The sequence below is a fragment of the Euleptes europaea genome, chromosome 11, assembly GCF_029931775.1.
Source record: "Euleptes europaea isolate rEulEur1 chromosome 11, rEulEur1.hap1, whole genome shotgun sequence".
Classification (NCBI taxonomy): domain Eukaryota; kingdom Metazoa; phylum Chordata; class Lepidosauria; order Squamata; family Sphaerodactylidae; genus Euleptes; species Euleptes europaea.
Window position 1 is genome coordinate 9,863,933 of NC_079322.1, and position 25,402 is coordinate 9,889,334.

General features: G+C 44.4%; 1 protein-coding gene across 1 annotated transcript in view; it reads right to left on the reverse strand.

The window, feature by feature from the left end:
* Positions 1 to 25,402, reverse strand: part of ERP44 (endoplasmic reticulum protein 44) — a 64,899-nt gene that overhangs the window by 29,189 nt on the left and 10,308 nt on the right. Inside the window, exons 2-4 of the mRNA XM_056857305.1 lie at positions 17,900 to 17,972; positions 15,302 to 15,341; positions 14,874 to 14,989 (exon numbers count right to left, since the gene is read on the reverse strand). Coding sequence (XP_056713283.1) covers positions 14,874 to 14,989; positions 15,302 to 15,341; positions 17,900 to 17,972 — 229 coding nt within the window. The remainder of the gene's footprint in view (positions 1 to 14,873; positions 14,990 to 15,301; positions 15,342 to 17,899; positions 17,973 to 25,402) is intronic.

Sequence of the window (25,402 nt, forward strand, 5' to 3'; positions counted from 1 at the left end):
TTAGGGGCCATCTTCTAGGCTAAGCTAAATTAGAAGAAAGCATTTTTTGTGGCTGCATAATTTGCTCCTCCAGCTGTGTTGGTATAACCCGTAGGCTCTTGAATGAGTCAGCAAGGGTCAGCTGAATCCCACTGAAAGTAGGAAGCATGATGTTGTACAAGACCTCAGGCTTCTCAACCAGATTACCTCCACCTTTTCAGGGTTTAGTTTCAATCTGTTCGCTCTCAGCCATTTAACCTCAGCAGCCAGGGCAGTGGCTCAAGGTCTTTACCGCACCCCCAGATTTGGGTAGAGATACGGAGCTTTGTGACAACACCCTACTGATGGCATCCAATTCCAAAACTATGAACGATTTCTCCTAAGCCCTTTATATAAAGACTGAATAGCATGGGGGGGGGGTAATACTGTACCCTGTGGAACCCCACAGCTCAAATCCCACACTGGTGATAACTGGTCTCTTTAGAACTAAGCAAAGTGTTTTTTACAGCCCATCTTGAGGTGCAGTCAGATGTGCTCATTTTGAGGCATGGGGGTTCTCATGTGCGTGCTTAGAAAGGTGGAACTGCGCCTTCCCTCTCAGTTCTTCCATAGAACACCACAACAGGCCTAACATGACTGCACCTATGACCTCTCAAAGATCAATACAGGTAAGCAACCTATATGATCTCTGTGCAGGCATGCCTATGAGAAAGGATTAGCAAACAGACCTACATGGAAGGGGAGAAATCATGAGAAGAGGGCACTGATCAAGGCCCTGCTGAAAGGTAGATTAATCTTGCTCTCACATGCGGGGCATGATGCTTCATGAAGGTGGAAGACTGAGACGGGAGTTCTGCAGAGCAACTCCCTGGAAGGGGTATACTTTTGAAGAAGACTGTGAAGGTAGTGACCATCCTAGTCAGCTTGCCTTAACCAACCCAGTCCTGTAAGCACAAAGCAAAGCCCTGTGGATGTCCAAGGAATCTACAATTCTTCGTGCCTTGGTCAACAAGTTTGCGAAGTGTAACAGCAGAATAAGTTGCTAATTCAGGTGAAACCTGGAAACTAGATGAAAGACATATTGGGGTGCAATTCCAACCTTTTCTGTGACAAAAGGGATAAGGTAGGCAAAGAGTTCACTGGCCCATCTTGATGAGGTTAAAGCTAGCAGAAACATCACTTTCAGCATCATAAGACAGGTACTTCCTTCTACATAAACATCACTTTCAACATCATAAGGCAGGCACTTCCATCTACAGAAATGCTCTGTTGAGTCCAAGCCATTATGTATAAAACAAAACGTCTTACATCCCAAATATGCAGGTACACAGAGATGTAAATTTCCAGAAATATCGAAGCTACAGGCGGAAATTTTTCCTTTTGGGGGGGAAAATGGAGATGGGGGGGATGGAAATATATACAATACTTTGATGCTGCTTCTGCCCCATCTCCTTCTCATCTTTTTTCCTCCCTCCTGCAAGGTAGGGCAATAAGATTTTTTTTTACTCTGAGCAGGCCTTGCTGGGTAGGGTGGAATATTAAGATTAAAAAAAATAAATAAATACTCAATCTGTGAGTGTATGTGCTGCAGTGGTTGAGGGAGAGGTAAAAAGGTCAAACACAAGTCAGGTCTAAAGGACAACAGAAGGGATGCAACAGTTGAAAAGCACGGAGAGCCCTGCATGCTCCCTTCAGGAAGATAAGGAATCCTTCTAGGTGCAGAAATGCATCTTGGATTGAAGAGCTGTATACAGCATGCCCACCTTGTCTTTAAAAACAATCTACTTGTTCTAAAAGAGAAAATATTTGATAGGAATTTTCTTCAGTACTCCACAATTCCACTGGAAAATGGGGGGAAGGGTCTTGGGGAAAAAAAACTGTTTCCTCCCCAATTTCCCCCCTGGGCCTTCACATCTTTTCAGGTGCATATCCCTGTGGGCAAGCAAGATGCAAACCTGCTACCACGAGCAGAGCTGGTGATAACAGTGGCACTTTACCCAGAGACAGTCATGGAGTTGATTTTTTATACCCCACTTATCTCTACCTTAAGGAGTCTCAAAGTGGCTTAGAATCACCTTCCCTACAATGGACACTTTGTGAGGTAGGTGGGGCTGAGAGAATTCGGACAGAACTTTGACTACCCCAAGGTCACCCAGCAGGCTTCATGTGGAGGAGTGGGAAATCAAACCCAGTTCTCCAGATTAGAATTCGCCACTCTTAACCACTACACCATGCTGTCTCTGTCAGGACATCTACTGCCAGCTTACATTCACACCCACCACATTTCACCATTACATTTGTTGATATGAATGCAGACCCCAGAGGCTAGCTGGTACTGCTCACATGTGCTGGAAAGAGTCTCATGAAACAGCCAAATAAATTCACAAATAACTCAGAGATTCCAAAATGCCATCCACTGAAGACTGAGTTAGCATGCAGGCGGCAAATCCACACAAGCAGTGAATGAATTTAAAAACCATCTTCCACAAAAAAATATAAAAATGCAAGAACATTAAATGCTGTTTAACTCATTCACAAAGTCAAATGCAGTACATTTTAGTTTCATTAAACCATGACACTTGATACAAGTACAGCCAACACAACCACAATATAGTTCAAAAATTGAAAACAAAAGTGCAAACAGACAGTGTTATGACGGTTTTGTTCATCAAGTTTAAAATATTCTCAGGCACTTGCTGCTCACTTCCAAATCAATAATTTTTTACACGGGTAGTTGAAATGGGGCCCTGACCTGGACGGCCCAGGCTAGCCTGATCTTGTCAGATCTCAAGCTAAGCAGGGTCAGCCCTGGTTAGTATTTGGATGAGAGACCACCAAGGAATACCAGGGTTGCTGTGCAGAGGAAGGCACTGGCAAACCACCTCTGTTAGTCTCTTGCCATGAAAACCCCAAAAGGGGTCGCCATAAGTCATCTGCGACTTGAAGGCACTTTACACACACACACACACAGTTGAAATGGGCAGAAGTGACATACTTAATAATGCTAGCAATCAATCGAAATTTTTTTTGGGGGGTGAACTTTGAGCTCCACACTCTGGCTGCAAACTAGCAAGGCCCTCTATATGTGTACATAACATTACACTTGCACAGCTGAACATCTTGCACCTTTTTGCACACACAGACATACTATCACCACCACAGCACAAGATTTCAAAATTCTGTTCACTGGCGTCAGGATGAGCTGGGTTTCAAAGTGGGAACCTCCTCATTTGTGTGCAGACACCCCTTGTGGTGCACCACCCAAGGATGTACATTGGAAGAACACGTGCTCTCCCAGTCTTAACATGGTAGGAGTCATCAGTTCTGAAGGCCTAGCCATAAATACTTTCACGTCAGATCTGCGTTTCTGTGTGAACCAATATCCAGACGTTAATAATAAGAACATAAAGAAGCCATGCTGGATCAGACCAAGGTCCATCAAGTCCAGCAGTCTGTTCACACAGTGGCCAAGCAGGTTCCTCTAGGAAGCCCACATCCTGCCTGTGTTTGACAGCACCTAATATAACAGGCACACTCCTCTGATCCTGGAGACAATAGGTATGCATCATGACTAGTATTCATTTTGACTAGTAGCCAAGGATAGCCCTCCCCTCCATGAACATGTCCACTCCCCTCTTAAAGCCTTCCAAGTTGACAGCCATCAGCACATCCTGGGGCATGGAGTTCCACAATTTAACTATGCATTGGGTGAAGAAATACTTTTATCTGTTTTGAATCTCTCACCCTACAGCTTCAGTAGATGACCCCACTTTCTGGTATTATGAGAAAGGAAGAAAAGCTGTGCTTCCTTGCCTTGCCTCAGGTATCCTTTCAGGTGATCAGCATCACTATTGGTTTGATTGTTCCTTCTGCCTGCCTGCATCCTCACTCCTATATCACTGCCCTGAAAATCCATCCAGGACTAGTGTCACCATACCTTGAGTTGGGGCAACTGCCAGGGCCATGGCTTCTGGTAGGGCCCCCAGCTGCTGACTCCCAACTTATAGATCTCCTCTGATGCATGCACTCAGACCCTTTCATTGCCTGCAAGTACTTTTGTCACCTGTGTTTCCAGCTGCGTATGCTGCTTGGTGCCGCTGGAGAAGTGTATGTGGGTGCTGCGCAAAGCCTTTCCTTTATCCCTTAGAAGCTCCTTGATCCATTGATCTTGAGCAGCATATATTTAATGTTTGAGGGATATAAGGACTGAAACAAATCTTGCCACTGACAATGTAGCCTTGGGATACCTGTCACTTAGTAAAAAAGGCATTACCGTATATACTCGTGTTTAAGCCGAGTTTTTCAGCCCAAAAAAAGGGCTGAAAAAAGCCAACTCGGCTTATACGCGGGTCAATACGGTAGGGGAGGGGAGGGGGGAGGAGGGAAGAGGGAAACTTACCACTGCTGCCATCCTTCGCTGCCGGCCCGCTCGCCTTCCCGCGGCCTGGGAGCGACCAGCGGGGCCTGCCTGGGAGCAGGCAGGCCTCGCGGCCGCCCCCCACCCCCCCGCCGCCCCCCCGCCGGCGGCCTGGGAGCGGCCAGCGGGGCCTGCCTGCTCCCAGGCAGGCCTTGCCGCCGCCTCCCCCCCGCTCGCCTTCCTGCGGCCTGGGAGCAGCCAGCGGGGCCTGCCTGCTCCCAGGCAGGCCTCCCCGCCGCCCCCGCGGCCCGCTCGCCTGGGAGCGGCCTGGGAGCGGCCAGCGGGGCCTGCCTGGGAGGCTGCCGGGCCCGTGCCGCTTTCCGCCGCCCGGAGCAGCCTGGGGGCGGCCTCCAGCAGCTGCAGGAAAGCCGCCCCCACCGGGCCCGCGCCGCTTTTCGCCGCCAGGAGCCGGTCAGGTAAGCCTGCGGGGGGGGGGGGAGGAGTTATAAGCCGACCCTCGGCTTATACGCGGGTGCCTAATTTTTCCCCATTTTTGGGGAGAAATTAGGCACCTCGGCTTATACGCGGGTCGGCTTATACACGGGTATATACGGTATGTCAGGCACAGAGGCATTAGATTTATATGTTAAAAGGGGAGAGATATAATGTGATCGAAGTTCCTCGTAAAAGCAGCATTCCAAGAGGGCATGAGCTAATGAATCGATAAGAGCCAGAAGAGCAAGGACAGGTCCTGTCTGGATATGGTATATTCAAAATTCTGCCCTGCATAACCATAGAGGGGTTAGCATTCAGTCTAGCTAAACAGAAGGCTCTAGAAAGACTAGGAGTTGTCAAATAATAAGTATAAGCAGGCAAACCACATGGTGGTGGCATTCCAAAGAACTGGGATGAGCAAATGCGGCAAGCACGAAAAGTAGTGCTGTTATAATCAAGCTCTTTAATGCACTTTTTTATTTTGGTGAAAGCTTCAGTTTTCCCAAGATCTAATGACATATCCTGCGAGAAGCCCAACAATGACAATTTCTCATCTAAGATTTTTTGCCATGAGGATTTAAAGGGGTCGTGCTTCAGAGAAGCTAGGAGCCTAAAGGCGGCCAACCATGCCCTAGCTTCGAGCGACATTTGGCCAAACTCGGAGAGAAGGGTAACGCCAGCAACTCATCAAGGGGCATTTAAGAGTTTTCGTAAAAACTGAAGCAATGGACGATCTGTAGATTCATTGACAACAGTTATCCAAATGGCAACACCAAAAAGAATAATTGAAATAATTTTTAGATTGAAAACCTGAATAGCCCCTGGAATATATTTGCCACCTTTGGTATGGAAAAAAGTGACAATAGCACCGACCCCAGGTTTAATTTTGTTGGAGACTGCTTTTTGATGGGCATTCCAATTTAGGTTATGGGGGAAAAGAATGCCAAGATAAACAAACTCCTTGACTTGGTCAACCTCAAAGCTGTCTAATACCCAGCGAAAAAAAGGCATTTTTCTCCTCTTAGAGAAGATCATAATCTTAGATTTGTGATGGTTTATTTTAAGATCTTCCCTAGAGCAGTACTCAGAAAAGGTTTGTAAGGATCTTTTCAAACTAATTCTTGTGCGGGACAAGAGAACTGCATCGTCGGCATAGAGTAGAATTGGGTTGGGACAACTTGCAAGCTTTGGGGGATGACAAGACTCTAAGAAATTGGTTGCCATATCGTTCAGATATAGATTAAACAAGAGAGGAGCAAGGAGGCAACCTTGTCTAACTCCCTTGGCCAGTTCAAAGGGCTTGCTGCGCAAAGCACTGGCATTACAGGAGGCCATGGCACTCATAGATGTACCTGCTAACAGCAGGGAAAGGGCATGCAGGCAGTATGGGAAGCTGTGACTGCGTACAGTGGGAGAGCTTGTGAATGGAAAGAGGAAGGATGCACAGCAAGGTGGAGGCACATGTGTGGGCACACAGGGGGCCCTGGTAGTAGGCATGGGGCCCCCCTGGGTGTTCCCTGACCTGGGAACGCCCAAACCTGGAACCACCAGTCATGATGCATACCTATTCTCTCCAGGATCAGAGGAGCATGCCTATGATTATATTAGGTGCTGTGGAACACAGGCAGGATAATGCTACTGCAGCCGTCTTGCTTGTGGGCTTCCTAGAGGCTCCTGGTTGGCCACTGTGGAAACAGACTGCCGGACTTGATGGGCCTTGATGGATCCAGCAGGGCCTTTCTTATGCTCACCACAGACTCAGTTCAGCTTCTGACCTGAAGTTGATTCTCCAATGGATTCTTTCCTGTAGTCCATCCAGTTCTGTCAGTGCTCATGCTGGGCTGCAAATGGTTCAGCACTGACTGGTGGACTGTAGCCCCTAATTTAGGTCCTCAAACTTCAGATCCAACACACCTCCAAATAAACCACTGGCCACTGTTTTGAGAATGCAGACGTCCTACACAACAGTCCAAAATCCATTTGTGGTTATCCTCTATGATGCCTCTGTGAGTTAGCTTCCTTAACACTGCCTTGTCAAATGCTTTGCCAGTATGGATGACAGAACCATTTCACAGCTGAGAAGTAGCTAAAAGCCCGAATGGTTTGATGAATCTGCAGCCGCTCACCTGAAAAGAAGCTCCCCAAATGCTCTTTACTCTTAGGAACTGCATAAGGTAACAAGACTGGTTTCTTTATGTGTTTATGACATCAGCAACCTTTACACCAATTCCCATCCTTTTTTGCACACATAGCAAACTAAAGAAATGACGGAAATAAGAGATGGGTTTGGTGTGAGGGTTGCTGATGTCATAAAGACATTGCTTTTCTCCTAACAAGACTAGAGCTAAACAAGACTGAGGGAAGATGACAACAGACCAAGGTAAAGTTACAGATGAGGGACAAAGAGAGAGAAGAAAGGTTGGGCAAAATTGAGGAAATTAGGGATTATTTTTTTCACCAGCTCAACCACATTTCCCATCGTCTGGTGACTATTTTGCTACTGGAATAATGGAGACTGCCTTACCTACATATCAGTGATTATATTTTAACCACAATGCAATTTTTATTTATTATTCACATTCTGCCTTCCTTAGTGAGTTTTAAGGCAGATTCCACAGTATAAAATGATGCCATCAATAGGATGATATCTAATAAAGCAATGTAATAGAATTAGGATTACAGAAATCTGAAACAATGCACAGAATATTAGATGAGATGTGTTAAACTATGAAAAAAACAGTATTTCATAGAAAGTAATGCAGTGAGAGCAGGATAATACATAATAGCAAACAGATACTATTATACACAGTGGTGTAGTTCACAGTTCCGTTCCCAAACCATAAATCCATTCTAGGTGTGTGTCACAATTAACACAATTCCAGAAAAATTGTAATAAAAATAAATGTTTACAGATGAGAAAGACAACTGACCTTTAACTTAACCAAAGTTTCAAGAATGCAGTAGTACGGACAGACACTGTTAAGGGGAACCTTACATGTGCTGTACAAAGGAGATTCTTTCTGATGGAGTGTTAGGCTAAGAAAGTTAGTGGGAAATAGGCTCTTCTGTTGAAGTAATCAGACCTTCTCTTAATGTGTTTTTATAATTCAGGCGGAAGTTGACAGCAACATCATTACATCAAATTTTGGTCACATTGCAGGTTAAAAATGGCTACTGGGCTCATGTAAGGGAAGGACAGCTAGAAGAAGTGTTTTTTGCTTTTTTGTAAGTGTAACAGATGCCTGCAAGATGAAGGCAGATACTGACAAATGAGGGTTTCTTAGCTAGCTCAATAGGTATACTTATTTTGTGCGCTTAAAAGGCATCCCATTAAACAGAAGCTCGCTTCTGCCCAAAAGTATTAAAAGAAGTCATGCACGACCCCACTCACTGACCTTCTGTGGTTGGCCCCGCCTACCACGGCAGCCATGTTGTGGATGGCTCTGCCACCCTGTCTGAATTTCAAAGTTCCCTGCAGACTGAGAAAGGCTGGGGACCCCTGCACTAGATTAAAACAGCCATTCAATTAAAATACAAAGTTTCTTTTATCAGCTAGATTCTAGTCCAGTAGCACCCGAAAGACGAACAAGATTTCCAGGGTATAAGCTTTCAAGAGTCAAAGCTCCCTTCATCAGAGCTAAAATCTTGTTGGTCTCTAAGGTGCTACTGACTGGAATATCGCTATTCTACTGCAGACCGACAGGGCTATTCTCTGAAACTTTATTTTATCAGCGACCAAATCCAACTACTTATGGAATAGAGAGCATATAATCACATAGCCTGCGCTTGATAAATGCAGTTCAGGTCCCCTTCATTAAATCTATTATCTTTACTTTAATGATACTGATCATATGGCCAATTCAGCCCTGAACAATGAAATATATTATCACTCTTTGAAGGAAAGACCATTTTTAATGTTTTCATTTTCATTCCTTATTGTATTAAAATCCCACTCCCATAATATTAGCAAAAAAAAGTACATATTTTATCTTCAGTCAGCTGCTCCAACTGGTGTAGGGTGTCACCAAATCAACTAAATCTTTGCAGACCTAATTCTTACATTTCCTTTCAGTTTTTTAAAAACATCATAAAATAGAAAGAGGACCCCTCCCCCCCCCAAAAAAATCATGGAGTTCTTAAGCACATCAGGGTTCCACACATTCCCCGACAAAACATCTTTATAATGGTTGCGAGGGCAGGCAAAGTGACATTTTGTCATTAAACATCAAACATTGTGCAGGACATCAATAATTCTTTTTAATTTCCTGGGCCTCAAAGACGGGCAGAAGCTGCTGGGACCCTTAGTGTGCAACCCCGCATCAAAGCGCAAGCCGCTCTGCCAGGCTGACCACTCTGAACGCTGTTTGGAGGGGTGTGAAAGCAGCCTCTCCTGCTCCCTACAGAGCTAGCAGTTTCACACGGAAGGATGCCATTTGCATTGCAAACTAGGTCTGCTCTCAAATTAACACTGCTAAAAGTCAATTACAAACCACACACACAGAAGAAAGAGACTCCATATTAAAAGAACACGTTAGGGAGAAAGATAAGAGGGGGCCAAAGAATTCTTGGTTCAGAGTCATAGAATCACAGAATCATAGAGCTGGAAGGGACCACAAGGGTCATCTAGTCCAACCCCCTGCACAATGCAGGAATTTCACAACTACCTCTCCCACACACCTCCAGTGACCCTTACTCCATGCTCAGAAGATGGCCAAGATGCCCTCCCTCTCATGAACTGTCTAAGGTCATAGAATCAGCATTGCTGACAGATGACCATCTAGACCCGTGTTGGCGAACCTATGGTACGCGTGCCACAAGCGGCACGCCGAGCCCTTTCTATGGGCACGCGTGGAGCCGCTGCCCCCCCGCCTGTCCCCCGCCCCTCCTCGCGGCCTCGACACCATCTGCCTCCGTTGCCCCGCTCCACCTTAGCAGCAGCAGCAGCGCTGCCGCCCCACCCAGGCATCGCTCTAGACCCGCCGCCGCCCGCTCATGCTCGGCCCTGAGGACTGCCCTGCCGGCCGCACCGCTACGCCCGCCGAGTCTCCTCCGCCCTCTCCTCCGCCCCCTTAGCTGCCCGTCCCCCTCCTCTGCCCCTCCTCGCGGCCTCGGTGCACGTTTCCGCCGCGCCGCAGCCAACTTTGTCGAGGGGCGGGGGCGACTCGGCGGGCTTAGCGGGGCGGCCGGCAGGGCAGCCCTCGGGGCCGAGCATGAGCGGCGGCGGGTCCAGAGCGGCGCCTGGGTGGGGCAGCGGCGCTGCTGCTGAGGCGGAGCGGGACGACGGGAAGCTTGCGGGAGGCTTGCGGCGGGCGGCTCTTTCGCTTGGACTTGCCACTGAGATGCACATTTCCCCCATCCAGATTCTCAAAACTGCATGGGGGGGGGGGGTTATTGTCCATTTGTGTATGGGAGGTTTAGCCTTGGACTTGCCACTCAGATGCACATTTCCCCCATCCAGATTCTCAAAACTGCATGGGGGGGGGGTTATTGTCCATTTGTGAATGGGAGGTTTTGACTTGGACTTGCCACTCAGATGCACAACTCAACAATAAGCCCCCCTGCAGAGTTTTGAGAATGCAGATGGGGAAAATGGTGTTTGTCAGTCATTGCCATGATTTAATTTTATGGATGACAAAGGATAGCACATTTAGTTCTGAAAATGAAATCCTTAAAGTGTGGAATTCTCTGCCAAATAATTTTAAATCAATGAAAGCACTTGGGATTGCTTTCCTTACTTTGTTTGGATCATTTTATGCTTGTGAGCATAAGATGTTAACGTATGAGTTGTTTTTTCTAAACTAAAACCTCAGTATTCAGGTTAAATTGCCATGTTGGCACTTTACGATGAATAAGTGGGTTTTGGGTTGCAGTTTGGGCACTCGGTCTCTAAAAGGTTAGCCATCACTGATCTAGACTCTGCTTAAAAACCTCCAGGGAAGGAGCGCTTACCACCTCTCAACAAAGTCTATTCCACTGAGGAACCGCTCTAACCGTTAGAAAATTCTTTCTAATGTCTAGACAGAAACTCTTTTGATTTAATTTCAACCTGTTGGTTCTGGTCCGACCTTCTGGGGCAACAAAACAACTCGGCACCATTCTCCATATGACAGCCCTTCAAGTACTTGAAGATGGTTATCATATCCCCCCTCAGTCTTCTCCTCTTCAGGCTTTTTGGAGCAAGTGATAAAGCACCACACACATGAGTGATACAAGCTGGATTTTACCCATTTATTCATCATGTTGCCCACTCTACTGCAACGTGGTTGCATCCACCATACTTAGTTCTGGTCTAACCAGACATCACTGTTGTTTAATTTGAACTGCATCAATTGTTTGTTCCCCATGACATTGCAATGGTAGTAATTGGTTAGAACATAAGAAAAGCCATGCTGGATCAGACCAAGGCCCTTTAAGTCTAGCAGTCTGTTCACACAGTGGCCAGCCAGGTGCCTCTCGGAAGCCCACAAACAAGACGATTGCAGCAGCATTATCCTGCCTGCCTTTCACAGGACCTAATGTAATAGAGGCATGCTCCTCTGATCCTGGAGAGAATAGGTCTGTATCATGACTAGTATCCATTTTTACTAGTAGCCATGTATAGCCCTCTCATCCATGAACAGGTCCCCTCCCCTTCTCCTGCTGGATCTTGCGTAGGACCTTGAGTAGGATGGGGAGGGGTGGGAAAGCGTACAGGAGGCCCCTCGGCCAAGGGCTTAGCAGGGCGTCGACCCAGTCTGCTTCTGGATGGAAGTACCTGGAGACAAATCTCAGTACCTTGTGATTGTCTATTGAGGTGAACATGTCCACCTGTGGCATTCCGAATTTGTTGACAATGAGTTGAAAGACGTGTTGGTGCAGTGCTCACTCTCCTTCGTCCACCCCCTGGCGGCTGAGCCAATCTGCCTGTATGTTTAGATTTCCTTTTATGTGCTCGGCCCGGAGGAACTTGAGGTTGTTCTGGGCCCATCTGAAGATTTTCACCGATTCCCGGTGAAGAGAGGACTTTGTGCCTCCGTTTGTTCAGATGGGCCTTGGTTGCCATGTTGTCTGATCTGACCAATACATGGTGATTCTGTACTGTTGTCACGAAGTGTAAGAGAGCCAGTCTCACTGCCCTCAGCTCCAAGAGATTGATATGAAAGGTTTTTTCCTCTGGAGACCAAAGTCTCTGGGCTAACTGACAGTTGAGGGTGGCTCCCCACCCTCCAGACTTGCATCTGTGAATAATTGGAGAGGTTCCTCGTGAATGTATTGCTGGCCCCTCTAAAGACTGGATGGTTGGGCCCACCACAGTAGACTTTGTTTCATGGTGAGAGGTACAGGAATCAGTCTGTTTCTTTTTTGCATGATGTCCTTTTGGAAGGGGCGAAGGGGCCACTGCATTGGTCTGGAATGGAACCTCGCCCAAGGCACTATTGCAATGCAGGATATCATATGCCCTAATAGCTTCGCCAGGGACATCAGGCGGGCCTTCTTGGCTCTGAGAGTTGCCTTTACGAGGGAAAGAAGCTTTGGAATCTGCTCCAGAGGTAAGGAGAGGGTGTTTCTTATTGAGTTTATCCATTCTCCCAGGTGGATCATGACCTGGGAGGGCTGGAGGGAGCTCTTTTCGAAGTTGATCAGGTAGCCATGCTCCTGTAAGGCCTGTATCACCGTTGATGTATGTCTAAGTGATTGCTCCCTGGACTGTGCACAGATCAGTATGTCGTCCAGGTACGGATGTACCTGAACGGACCACTGTCTGAGGGCAGCCATGACAGTAACCAGGATCTTTGTGAAGACCCAGGGTGCTGAGGCCAGCCCAAAGGGGAGGGCCCTGAACTGGAAGTGGTGTTGGCCATAATTGAAGCGAGGGAACCTTCTGTGCAGGGGATGAATGGGGACATGTAGATAGGCCTCTGTTAGGTCTACTGCTGTCATAAAGGTACCAGGACAGGTCTCGGCTTGCTGACTCGGTTTGGGGTGAGCGGCACGAGTAGGGCAATCAGCAGCAAAATGCCAAATTTTCCCGCATGTGAGGCATGCTCCTCTTTGGAAACGATTGGCTCTGTCCGAAACAGGAGCTGTTGATTTCCGAGGCGGAGGGGCAGCACAGTCTGGTTGTGGACCTGTCTCTTTCGCTCGGTGCCTGGAGAGAGCGAGGGATTGCCGGCGGCTTTCCACTTCCTCCGCTAGTAGGACCCATTCCTCAAGGGTAGGTGGATCACGATGCATGTAAGCCCAATATAGGACTTCTGGGTACAGGCCTTCCCGGAAGTATTGCACTTGAGTAGCTTCACTCCAGTCAGTAATTCTGCTGGCTAGGCGTTAGAATTCACCGGCATATTCCCGGCCGACTTGGTGCCTTGGCGCAATTGAAGGATGGCTGCCTTAGCCTTGTCACTTCTGAAGGGATCCTCGAACCGCCGTCTCAGGGCCCACATGAAACCATTTAAAGTCTGTATGGATCTGGCCCATGAATCAAATTGCTGGATCATCCAATTTGCCGCCTCCCCTTGTAATAGTGAGGATACATACCGTACTTGGCTATCCTCAGTGGGGAATCACTGCCTCTGTTCTCTCATGAAGCTGTCAACCTGATGTAAAAAATAGGGTAACACTTCCGCAGCGCCATCAAAAGGCACTTGTAAGTGCACCTAAACCTATGCACAGAGCTGTGCCAAACACTGCTCTCCCATCAAAGGAAGGACGGAAACTGGGTCTTAGTGCCCCGTTTTCCCGCCAACAGGAGACAGGAAGTTTAGTTTGGTCCCGCCTCCCGGAAAGTGACACGGAAAACCCACTGATCAAGATGCCCTTGCCTCAGAGGAGAACAAGCAATCCAGAAAACAGGGAAGACAGATGAGAAGTCCCCTCACCTTAGCAGCTGTTGACTTCTGCACAGCTACAGACAATAATATTTATTGGTATAGTCAATCAGACCAGTAAAAGCTATACAACAGCAAACCTCGCATGAACAATATAAAAAGCTGCACAGCTACATTGTTCATCACTTAAAAGAGGAGCAAAGAAATTGCAAAGAGGCAGCTTTAGAAAATTACTCTTAAGAGGAAATTGCCAAATCAGATGAGACATCTGAAGTTTGAAGCATACCTTCCCTTTGTTAAGCAATCCGTTCGCCTACAGTCTTCTCCTTCTCTGCTTCTGACTACACAAGATAATGTAAGGAAGTGTTTATGAAGGTGCAAGCTGCATTTGATCAGGGGACCTACTTATGAAAAGTTACCCCCGGAGTGGAGTCTGCTATTGCACTTAAGATAATGGTGTGACATTCCCAGACGAGCCTAGATTTAGAACCATGCCTAGGACGAATTTAGGACTAAGAAAATCATCACCTCTTCCTTATAAACATTTTGTGTATTTTTGTAGCAAGTCAGAACTACCCATGCCTCAGTGAAGTACTCCAGTGCCATTCTGCACTATTCTCAACTGAGCGACTGTTCTCAGCATACTACCTATCAAGGCAAATCATTCTGCTGTCCATCTGCATTGCAAGTGACTGAATGATCCATTTGCACCCAATGCACAGAGGCAGCAGAACTACCAATCCTAATGCAGCAGTAAATAATTCAGAGACACAATAGGCAGCTTCCTTGGTAACTGGTTATTTGGGAGTTACAGGTGCCTTTGGCTGATTGCATCTGAAACACACGGTCCTAGCAGCTATGGTCTACACTGAAGCAGTTTTAACACGTGTCCCCAGATACAGATACAGGGTGGGGAGAGCGGCGTTCTCTCTTCTGCTCCGTCTACTAGCTTTAGATTGTGAAAGATACGCACAGAACAACTCCCCACAAGCAACATAAACTCATTCTCCAAAGACCAATACACAAGCAGAATAAAATGTGACAACTGAAGAACTTTCCCCCTTCATTTCAGTTTTATAATTGCGTTCAGTTTATATAAGAAGTGGGTTTCACCTGCCTTAGACTGCCACTACTAACACTGCAAAAGCTTGCACTTGGCTCTAAACTTTGTTTAAGACATTTGAATAAGCTCAACTAAGTATTTAAAACTGTAGCAGAACTAAAGTATTACTTACAGTGCTGATCACAATCTACTCTGGCAAACACCACTTGATTCTTATCTGGGAATTCTTCCTTAATGACATTGGAAGCTTCCTCAAAGATAGGATGCAGCATTTGACTAAAGCGACACCTGTTGGAGGAGAAGACACCTTGTCAGATTGAAATTATTCAAATAAATGTTGGAATAATGGGAGGGGGGCTAGAGAGAGAGAGCTGAAAAACTGCCCATAATCTACCATAAACTAGTTTGCATACAAAGAAAATATACCTAGCAGTTATGCAATATGTGAAATGGAGAAACAGCATACATTATATAATTTAAGCTAATTTATTTAATTCTAAATCTACCTGAATCTTGTCCTAAATAGTCAAAGTTTAACAAGGAGTAAGCGATCCTGATTCTACTTTAATAAAAGTGTATGAGAAACGTAGAAACACTTACCAATCAGCATAAAAATTCACTAAAGCAACATCTGCATTGTCTAAAAGGGAAAAAAACCAAGAAAACGTTGTTTCAAAATGGTTATGACAGCACACAGCCAAAACCTAAGCACACTGGAAGATCAGTGGATAAAGAGAAAGTATCTTGATGTTAGAGCTACCAGAACAGTGGAAGAAAAACTGGACATTTCTGAGTTCACATAAGTTTGAGAGATGAATAGGGAGGAACATTAACTTAGGAATTCAGGCTCTTACTAAAAGTATATCAGATTATAAAAACTATTTCCCCTTTAGTACAAGAATGAGGCCACCAGGCCTGTTTTGCTGGATTGTGAAAATCTATGCCAACAAGGCTGCCAAAGCTTCCGCTTGCCCTAACTGAGCTGGCTCCTTTCGTCTCAGGATGTCGTGTCACTCAGTATTCTTTAGCTTTTCTTCTCCTTTCATTTGCCACATTCAGATGTCACAACAAATGAACAATGTTTGTTGTCACGCTTGCTTTCCCCCACCTCCCTGAGGTCCAGAATGACTGGAAGCATCTTGGTCTATGATGATTTACGGTGACTTCCAAAGGCAGGTGTCCGGACAATGCATTGCATGGAGCAGGCACCCAATTAAAGCAAACCAGCCCATGATCATTCCCTCCAGTTGGCTCTGGCATGGTACTCCCTCAGGCATGCATGCGTTGGACTTCTCCCAGCAATCTTCACTGAATGACAGCAGCCAAGGTTTAGACCAGGAAATTCCTGCAGGCAAATATTATGGGACTCCCCCCACCACTCACCAGTCCTGATGTACAGGGACAGTTCTGGAGACGGGGGCCTCTGGAGCCCCGTCTTGTTTTTTTGTAATTGTTCTTGAAGCTGAGTGGGAGATGCTGATTCTAGTTTTGCTCCCACCAAATTGTTTTGCTCCTCTCCCCCAAATTGTATCAGGCAGGTAATTAATGCCTTCCTGAGTGTAGAAATGGTAGCTCTATCTTTGAAAGAAACCACGGTAAGGCCATTAAAAGTACAATCATCTAATTAAAATATTATAATAATCTATAAACCAGTCCTGAATTTGCCACTGGGGGGCTAAGATGCTTGAAAGAATGGCAACTTTTTCTGTTATTAAAATATGCATACTCTTGGCTCAATACAGCTTAGAAGTAATAATTTAGACATTACAAATTAAACCAAATAAAAATTTACAAACTCAAATACCCCCCCAACATGCCTAATGCTTTCCCCAATGCCATGGCAAACAAACAAGACTTAGCAGAGCTTCCTGAAGCTCTCCAATTAGGTGTGTTGATTAATGAAGTGTCCACCTAGAAATGGGAATGGAGTCCACCTGGAAAGAGGCATCCAACTGTCCAGAAGATTAATGAACTCCCCTTGGATGATCAGGCACACAATCTGGAGGTTATCTTTGTCACTGAACAAACAGGTGGCTGAGGGAGCCAAGAATACTTCTTCCCAATAATTACATCAATTACATCAAGTACAACAATAAAACCGGCGCCTTTTATCACAGAGCAGCCGATACATCTATAACATAATAATACAGCAGCATTAAAAATTTATCTTATTTGTGGGAAACAGCAAAGAACGGAGACGAAGGGGGGGAAAGGAGAAGGAGGACCAGCCAGATTGAAGACTGCCACTGCCCTCAACCATATTCCTGGCAGAACAGCTCAGTTTTACAGGGCCTGTGGAATTGTTTTAGATCATGCAGGGCCCAAACCTCAGTGGGCATAGCATTCCACCAGGCTGGGGCCAATTGAAAGAAATGATGTACAGTTTACTAGTTTTCATTCTGTTCCTCGCCTACAGATTTTATTTTTATGCACTCTTTTTGATTGTCTTGTATCTATTGTTTTATCTGATTTTATTGGAATACCTAGTATACAGAAGCAGCTAGCTAAAAATTAAAAACAAAACAAAACAACCTACCAGTTGTTAAGATCATCCAGAAGCACCCCGTTGCAAGAGCCTACCTCGACAGAAATAAGATCAGCCAGCACCTGCCGCTCCCAAGTTGTGGACTTCTCAAGTTAAGAGATGTAGCAGTCCCCCTCTTTAAATTGATATTGGATTGACTGACTGACTTCCAAACTTGTTTGATACCCCCATGAACATGCACTTTTCAAGGGGACTGCTCTCTCTTTTCATGCTGCTTGGACTGTATTTTAATCTTGCTGATCTGAGTCACCTTAGGAAACATTTTTGAACCAACGTAGGATACATATTCTGTAAATAACTCAAAGGAAGTTCCCTTTGTTGTCTTTAGTAGCACATTTCTTCCAAAAATAAAAGCAACTCTTCGGACATTTTCTTCCTGCCTCACAGAAGCATTCAGCATTGTAGCACTGAACGCAGCCAATACTACATTGCTTAAATTCCAGCTTCATTTCCAACACATGAATGTTTAGGACTTCTGTGATAACAGTCAAAGGACTGAGCATTTAAATTATTAAAAGCAATTTAATTGTTTTTCCAGGTGGCTAAACAGTCTCTGAATGCTGACACCAGACGCACCCTCAAAATAAACATTAAATTGCTTGTGGAAACTGAGCTTATATTCAATCACTAAATATGGATCTGTGAATACTTACTTAAAGTATCATCTATATTTCCACTGTCAAGGCTTGTTATTTCACTTCTTGCTGGATGAAAAAGCCAGGACACCTGCAAAAGTACAGATGTTTTAAAAGTTGTTCAATACAAGTCAGTAAGTTTAAACATAACCTCATGCACACGTTATCATTTCTGCCATATTCCAACATGACCAAAACCACACAGACATCTAGTGGCACTTTCCAGATGGACTAGATTTTTTTTTTTACATCATTTTTCCTAAACTAGGTAGGCTGGAATAAAAACTTGTCAGCTCTGAAGGCACCACTGAACTCCTGTTTATTTCTGCCACCACAAAGTTGCATGGCCAGTCCTCTGGAATTATTAACATGACCCAAGAAGCTAAGCAGGGTCAGTCCTGCCTAATACTTGGTGGGAGACCACCAAGGACTACCAGGGTTGCTATGCAAAGGCAGCCCTGGCAAACCACCTCTGTTAGTCTCTTGCCTTGAAAACTCTATGGCAGGAGTGTCAAACATAAGGCTTCTAGAGAGCTCTTATCCAGCTCGCAAGCCAGCCCAGGCGGCAACCCCCCCCCCCCCGCTCTTGATCTGGGCTGGACTGATTTAATCTCCGTGTACAAAACACAAATGGAGCAGGTATCTCCTGTGCTGCACTGACACTGCATTGAACATGCAGCAAAACACCTCTTTCAACCATGCTTATGCATGAACGCACATAATGTCTCTGGGGCTGGAAAAGTGACTTGTGTGAGCTATTCCAAACATTCTGTGGCTATTCTGCTATTGGCAACAAACCTGTGAGAGAACCTCTCTGTTCCCTTTCTACTAAAGCAAACAAGAAGAAGCTACAAAGGCAAGATGCAGACTGAAAGATGCAGCAGGGAATAAGGACCTTGGCAGGGAAGAGGGCAGCAGTCAACTCAAGCAGAAATTAGCTGGTCGGCTAAGCCCACCCATTCTAGGGAGAACAAGAAAAAGGAAAGGATTACATGAAGGTTGCACGATACAAACTTTAGGGCTTGAAAAGGAAGTGAATGAAGGTTTTGGGAACACTTCCCAATTAATGGGGGTGACAAGTGTTTGGATTCTAAGAATTTATTATATTTTTGTCCCATGCCATTCTCCAAGGTGCTCATGCTCCCCCCCTCCATTTTATCCTCCAACAATGAGGAGGGTTAGGTTGAGAGAGCATGTCCGTCTGACTCAAAGTCATCCCCTGAACTTCACAGAAGAGCGAGAATTTGAATCTGGGTCTTCCAGGTGACAGTGCAACCACACCAACTGTATGGTAACTGAACTTGAACAGCACTGGGCATAAGCCCTGTCCCCAAAAACAGTGGCATGAGATGAGCACTCTAGCCCACCTTACACTCTACACTAGGGACTGGCATTTTTCTTTGAAGGAACCTCACACTATAATTGGACAAAATCTGGAAGGGGACTATTTTTTATTTGGAAATATTTATGCTGACTCTCCATGAACTTGGCTGTGGCAGCTTACAAAATAAAAGCAATTAAAAACAAAACATTGAAAGCTATTAAAAACCAGCACTCAAAAATCCAGCTCGGCATAAAAGCCAACCACCTTAAGATACCAGTTTCTTGACTAAAATAGTGTTAAAAGAGCAACCCCTTAATTAAAAGTCTGGGTGAACAGAAATGTTTAGGTGGCCTGGCACCTACAAGAAAACAATGTAGGTGCCAGGCGAGCCTCAAGGGGTAGGGCATTCCACAAGCGAGGTGCTACCACTGAATAAGCCCTGTTTCTGGTTGCCACCCACTTCCACTCTGAAGGCAGGGCATAAAGAGCTGGGCTTCTGAGGAAGATCCTAACTGGCAGGCTGGACCCTATGGGAGAAGGCCCTTCAAGATCCCTGGTGCCAAGTCAAACCTTGTTTAGGATTAAGCAGCAATCATGCCAATGTTGCCAAGCAGTTAAGCATATTACCTGGCCATGGTGGGCATACAGTGTGCAGACATGCTGGGCATCAAAACTGGTAGGAAGAAAAAGGTAACATTCTACCCCTCAATACAGAAGTGACCCCCCATCACCACCAGTATTCAACTAAAACCTTGGGTTTTAAGATATCATGCATCTCCATATCAATTCTCACCACCTAAGCAGAGATATCCTCATCCTGGAAAGGCACCCTTAAAGATTTGATAGATAAGCAACAAGTGCAGGGTACAAGGGAAGGGAACACTGAGAGACAAGAGAAGGGGAAGACTGAACCATAATGTATAAATTACTCTAGAAGTTTGTCCCAGTGACAAATATTCCACAACAGCCTTAGGCTTTCTCTTCCAGGACTCCACTACTTGTAAAACCTAGAAGGCTCTTCCTGAACTATCAGCAAACTTTTTCTATGAACTAAAACCCAGCTCCTTCAATCTTTCCTCCTTTGCTCTGCTTTTAATTATCCCCAGTTTCTCCATGAAATGTGACATCTAGAAGAAATAAAGCTTGACCAATGCTGACTGGGAAAAAACCCTCAGTGACTTATTAGCAGCTCCATTAATACTTCCCCACCTTGTATTTGCTTTCTTTGCAATAGCATTACATTGATGACACGTTCAATTTGTCATCACTTATGACCCAGGGACCCTTTATGACACCATTACTGATTTTTTAAAATCCAAATGCAAAAACTTTATTCTTAATCTCACTCCGTTTCAATTTTGCCCATTCCAAGATTACAACCTTGCACAGTATATTTAATTCATCCGAATGCAGTGTAACCGATGCATTTTATTTTCCATTTCCACTGGAAAGGGAAGGAGGTAGGCAATTCTTCATACTGGACTGGTAACAGGCATATAAACTGCATCAACAAACCCTTCAGAGACAATTAATACTTGCTCAGCAATCAAAATTATACACAGAGAGAAGGCCATCTTTGTCTCTCCTTTTAGTGTCCCATGTGGCTTAGCCAGATTTTGTTCTTAATTTTTTTGTTCCTGATTGCAATGCACTAATTTTTTCAATGAATGAATACTCTCTCAATGAATCCTATGGCAGAAATGAAGCTGATTGCAGAAGTAAACACAGTTAATTGGGCGGGGGGGGGGAATGTTCCCTTGCTCCAAAACACTAACTAAAGCCCTATCATTACAGTTTCACTATATTCTAGATTTGTAGTTCAGTAACCTTCTAGCTGCCCTGACCTGGATGGCCCAGGCTAGCCTGATCTCATCAGATCTCAGAAGCTAAGCAGGGTCAGCCCTGGTTAGTATTTGGATGGGAGACCACCAAGGAATACCAGGGTTGCTGTGCAGAGGAAGGCACTGGCAAAACACCTCTGTTAGTCTCTTGCCATGAAAACCCCAAAAGGGGTTGCCATAAGTCGGCTGCGACTTGAAGGCACTTTACACACACACGACCTTCTAGCCTGATCTTATCAGATGTCAGAAGCTAAGCATGGTCAGACCACCAAGGAAGTCTAAGGTCGCTACACAGAAGCAGGCAATAGCAAAGCACTATGGGGCCGTTATAAATCAGCTGCAACTTGATGGCACTTTCCACCGCTACCGATCTTAATGCATTTTAAAAAAATACTTATATATAAACACACTTTTTAATGATGAAATTAGGACCTAAGGTAGATAACTATACAATAAAACCATATAAAACCACATAATTCAAAGCATTAAAACATAAAATACACTTAAAAACAATTAAAACTACCTCTTTAGAAACATTCAGTGTGCCAGTTTCCAGTGACCCTTCAGATTGCTTCAAATGCATTGCACAATAGTTCTGTTTTAAAGCATCACCAGAAAGCCAGGAGGATAGGAGCTCCTCTGACATCTTCCAGGGATACAGCAGCCACTAAAAAAGCCAAAGCCAGCTGCAGTGCACACCTGCCACACAGGAACATGTGGGAAGATGCAGTCCTTCAGGTATATGGTCTCAGGTCACAAAGGGTTTTAAAGGTGAGCATTAGCACCTTAGTGAACCTTGCCCACAGAATTCAATGGTGACCGCTGAGAATTGTGCCAGTCTCTTTATCTATCTATACACACACACCTACATGTTTATCTGCATAGGCCAGCTCTGGGTTTTATTTCCTGGTAATAATAAGAGAGGCAGTTGCAAGACTCAGGAACTGGTTGTTATATTTGATTCCAAAACTACAGTAGCGGTTTTGTTGTCTGTTTGCTGCAGGCTGCAGTTTATGGTGGCCATGATCACGTTAAGACTTTATGGTTGAAGTTAAATGTGTGACAAAATAAATTGGCAGTATGATATCAACACACAGAGAGTGGGTAGACTGGAAAATTCTACAGTCAGAGAAACTGAAAATTCTGTAAGCTTCTACGCACGCTTCTATTAGTACAACTGCATCAGTGGCTCTGCAAGGCTCAATAGCATCTCTCTCAGCTTCTTGCAAGTTTCCATTCGTTAATTCAAAGTACCGAGTTGCTGCTTAAAGTAGCTATGGTGGCACATACCACTAGGTTGGCGTTGGTTGGCTTCTCAAGGGTTTCCTTTCCTTAATCAAATTGCTAAATATAGTTCAGTAACTTTCATTAGCATGTTGTAACTATAACTTTGTTTTTTGTGGTTAATCTTGACTAAAAAGGATTATCAGGGTATGCAATAATGCCTTCTCCTACGTTAGCTCCTTTCAGCCAGAAACGGATAATCCTGTTTAAACAACATAGCCTTCTCGTTTGTGAACTAACTCCACTGGTGCTGTTCTAGTACAATCCAGGGACGATTTAAGCGCTATAATCCTTATTTCAATACTATCAAAAACACTTCTCCATGGTTGAGAATCTTATTCTGTGCCCTGGTCTAAATATGGGCCATGGCTCCAGGAATGTACAGTGCTGGCGTGCAGATGCTGCATATATTTGGGCAGCTGGAATCCATATGGGAGTTATAACAGTTCAATGCAAATGCTACAGTAGAGAAACAGATGCAATCCCTTTGAGCTGCCTCTGTTCAGGACACAGGGTCCAACATCAGGAACAATACAAGACTTCCCCAACACCATGCCAGAACCTTGAAGTCTTACGTGAGAACTTCAAGTTTTTCTTTATCAAGATATCATAAAAGAAGCCGGATGAAGCGTCATGCTTCAATGGCTATATTAATTAAGCTTGCAAGATGCATCAGTGCTACTGGAAAGAGTACGTTGTGATACAAGATTCGAAAATCAGTTAACTTGAGGAAAGGTTACTCTGACAACTCCACTCTATGTAACAATCAAGACACTCCTCCTGAACAGTGTCAAGTTTCTTATCAGAGGCAACTTGGGCCAAGATTCATGAAAGTGGGGCTTTGACTGAGGTCACAGCATAGTGACCCTTCTGAATCCTTGAACTGTAATGTAATCATACCTCAAAGTGAGACCAGTGTGATAAGGCCATTCTCACTGTGGTAACTATGCTTGGTTCTGAACAGATGTAAAATCATGCATGGCCTCTATAGTACTAGTTGTTACCCTGGAGCCAAGTATTCTCCTCCTCAAAACACCATTTTTTTTAACAAACCACCTTAACACTTCCTTAGATGAACTGAATTTGCATGGCGTATGAATTCTAGCATGTTCTGAGCATGTGACCCCTCTGTAGAACACAGCATTTTATTCTGACATTGCTTGGTTCAAATCAATTAACATGCAAACATATGGCTAATAGTATCAGGCTTGGACTATACCTCTACACTAGTTGTCTTTGTTGAGTAACAATGTTCCTTTGCGTCACTGCCGGAAGACACAGCTTCCCACTGCTGAAGAATGTACATATTATTCCATTAACACTGGCCTTTTTGTGCTTCCACTTTTTGGCTGATGCGTTTCTTGAACTCTTTATTATTAGAACATCAAACAACAGAGATTGTCTTATTCCAGAACGAATGGTATGCTTTAGCAGTAATTCTAAAAGCCAAAAACATGGTTTGAGACTTCATGCCGGCTACAAGCTTGGCTATTTTCAGCGCTGGTGGAAGGCCAATGAGAATGGAATACTCAAAAGGGCATACCTTGTATCTATATTAACAGCAAGATGATGAAGATGGAGTTTAAGTAGTCAGAGATGTAAAATTTCTAGGAATTTTGAAGTCATGGGAAAAATAGTTTTGGTTTACACCCCACCCAGGAAAAAAATGGAAATATGGAGAGGAACTGAAATATATGCAATACTTTCCCATCAACCCTTAACTTGTTTTACAGCACTGACATAAAATGCATAATTTATAACTTTCTTAGCATACAGAACTGTACTATTTGGGATTTAAAAGACTATAAGATTTAAAAGTATAAATGTCTTAGTTTCGTCAACCAAAACTGCAGATATACCCAGTACTTGAGAGCTGCAAATTGCTATGCTACCACAGCACACGTATCTTGCTTTTTTCCCATTGAAGAGGCAGGGGAAAGTACAAGTTAAAATTAGAAAACAAATTTTGTGATAAACAAAATAAAGTGTCCCAGACAGCCAATAATACAGTTACCGGAGTACCCAGATATCAAGCTGGTCTTTGTAACACTGAAAGCATTGAACTCTTTAATAATGTATTATCAAACACATTATAGCACATCGTTGCCAAACTCACTCACATTTAAACAATAAACATATCCTTGAAAATATGTTTTCTGTACTCATAGGAAATAACATAATTTAATACTGTCACTTATTTTACATTAAAAGATTTCATGTGGCATTTTGAGTAAAACTATCATTAAAAGCATTTCAATCACCCCAACAGAGAAAGATATCTCTATTTAGTGCTTCCCAAAGTTACTCAATTTTTTTCATCCAAAAAATGGAAGTACTTTTTAAAAAGTTATCCCCCAGAATTTTCCAGGGTTCCCCCCCACATTTCTACTCTAAATGAGAGCCAGCGTGGTATAGTGGTTAAGAGCAGTGCTTTGGAACGGTGGACTCTGGTCTGGTGAACCAGGTTGGTTTCCCCACTCCTCCACATGAAGCCAGCTGGGTGGCCTAGTCACAGCTCTCTCAGAGCTCTCTCAGCCTCACCTACCTCACAGGGTATCTGTTGTAGAGAGGGGAAAGGAAGATGATTGTAAGCCAGTTTGATTCTCCCTGAAGTGGTAGAGAAAACCGGCATATAAAAATCAACTCTTCTTCTTCTAAATTTTGCTACTCTAATATAAAAAGAATACCAGATGCAGAAAAGTTGTCAAAATTACAACTGCAGCATCACCATTTAAGATTTCTGCTTAGACAAGAGTCGTCGAATGCAACCATTAATAATCACACTCAACATACATACAATACGTAAGCTATCCTATCCCATCAGGCCAAGCTGTAGATCAGGCTTGTGACAAATTTGATCTATATACCATGAGATGATTTGCTAATCCCAATTTAAAATCTTGAATGCAAGCCAGCTATAGTAACATGTATAACCCTGGCTATTGTTTAAAAATAAAAACACTGCTAACTTGAATGTTTAATTTAGGAAAGAATTCCATCAGATAGCAATTATAGTGTTTTAAAACTAAGTCAGCTTTAAATGTCAATCAAAGGTAATCCCTGAGGCGCCCA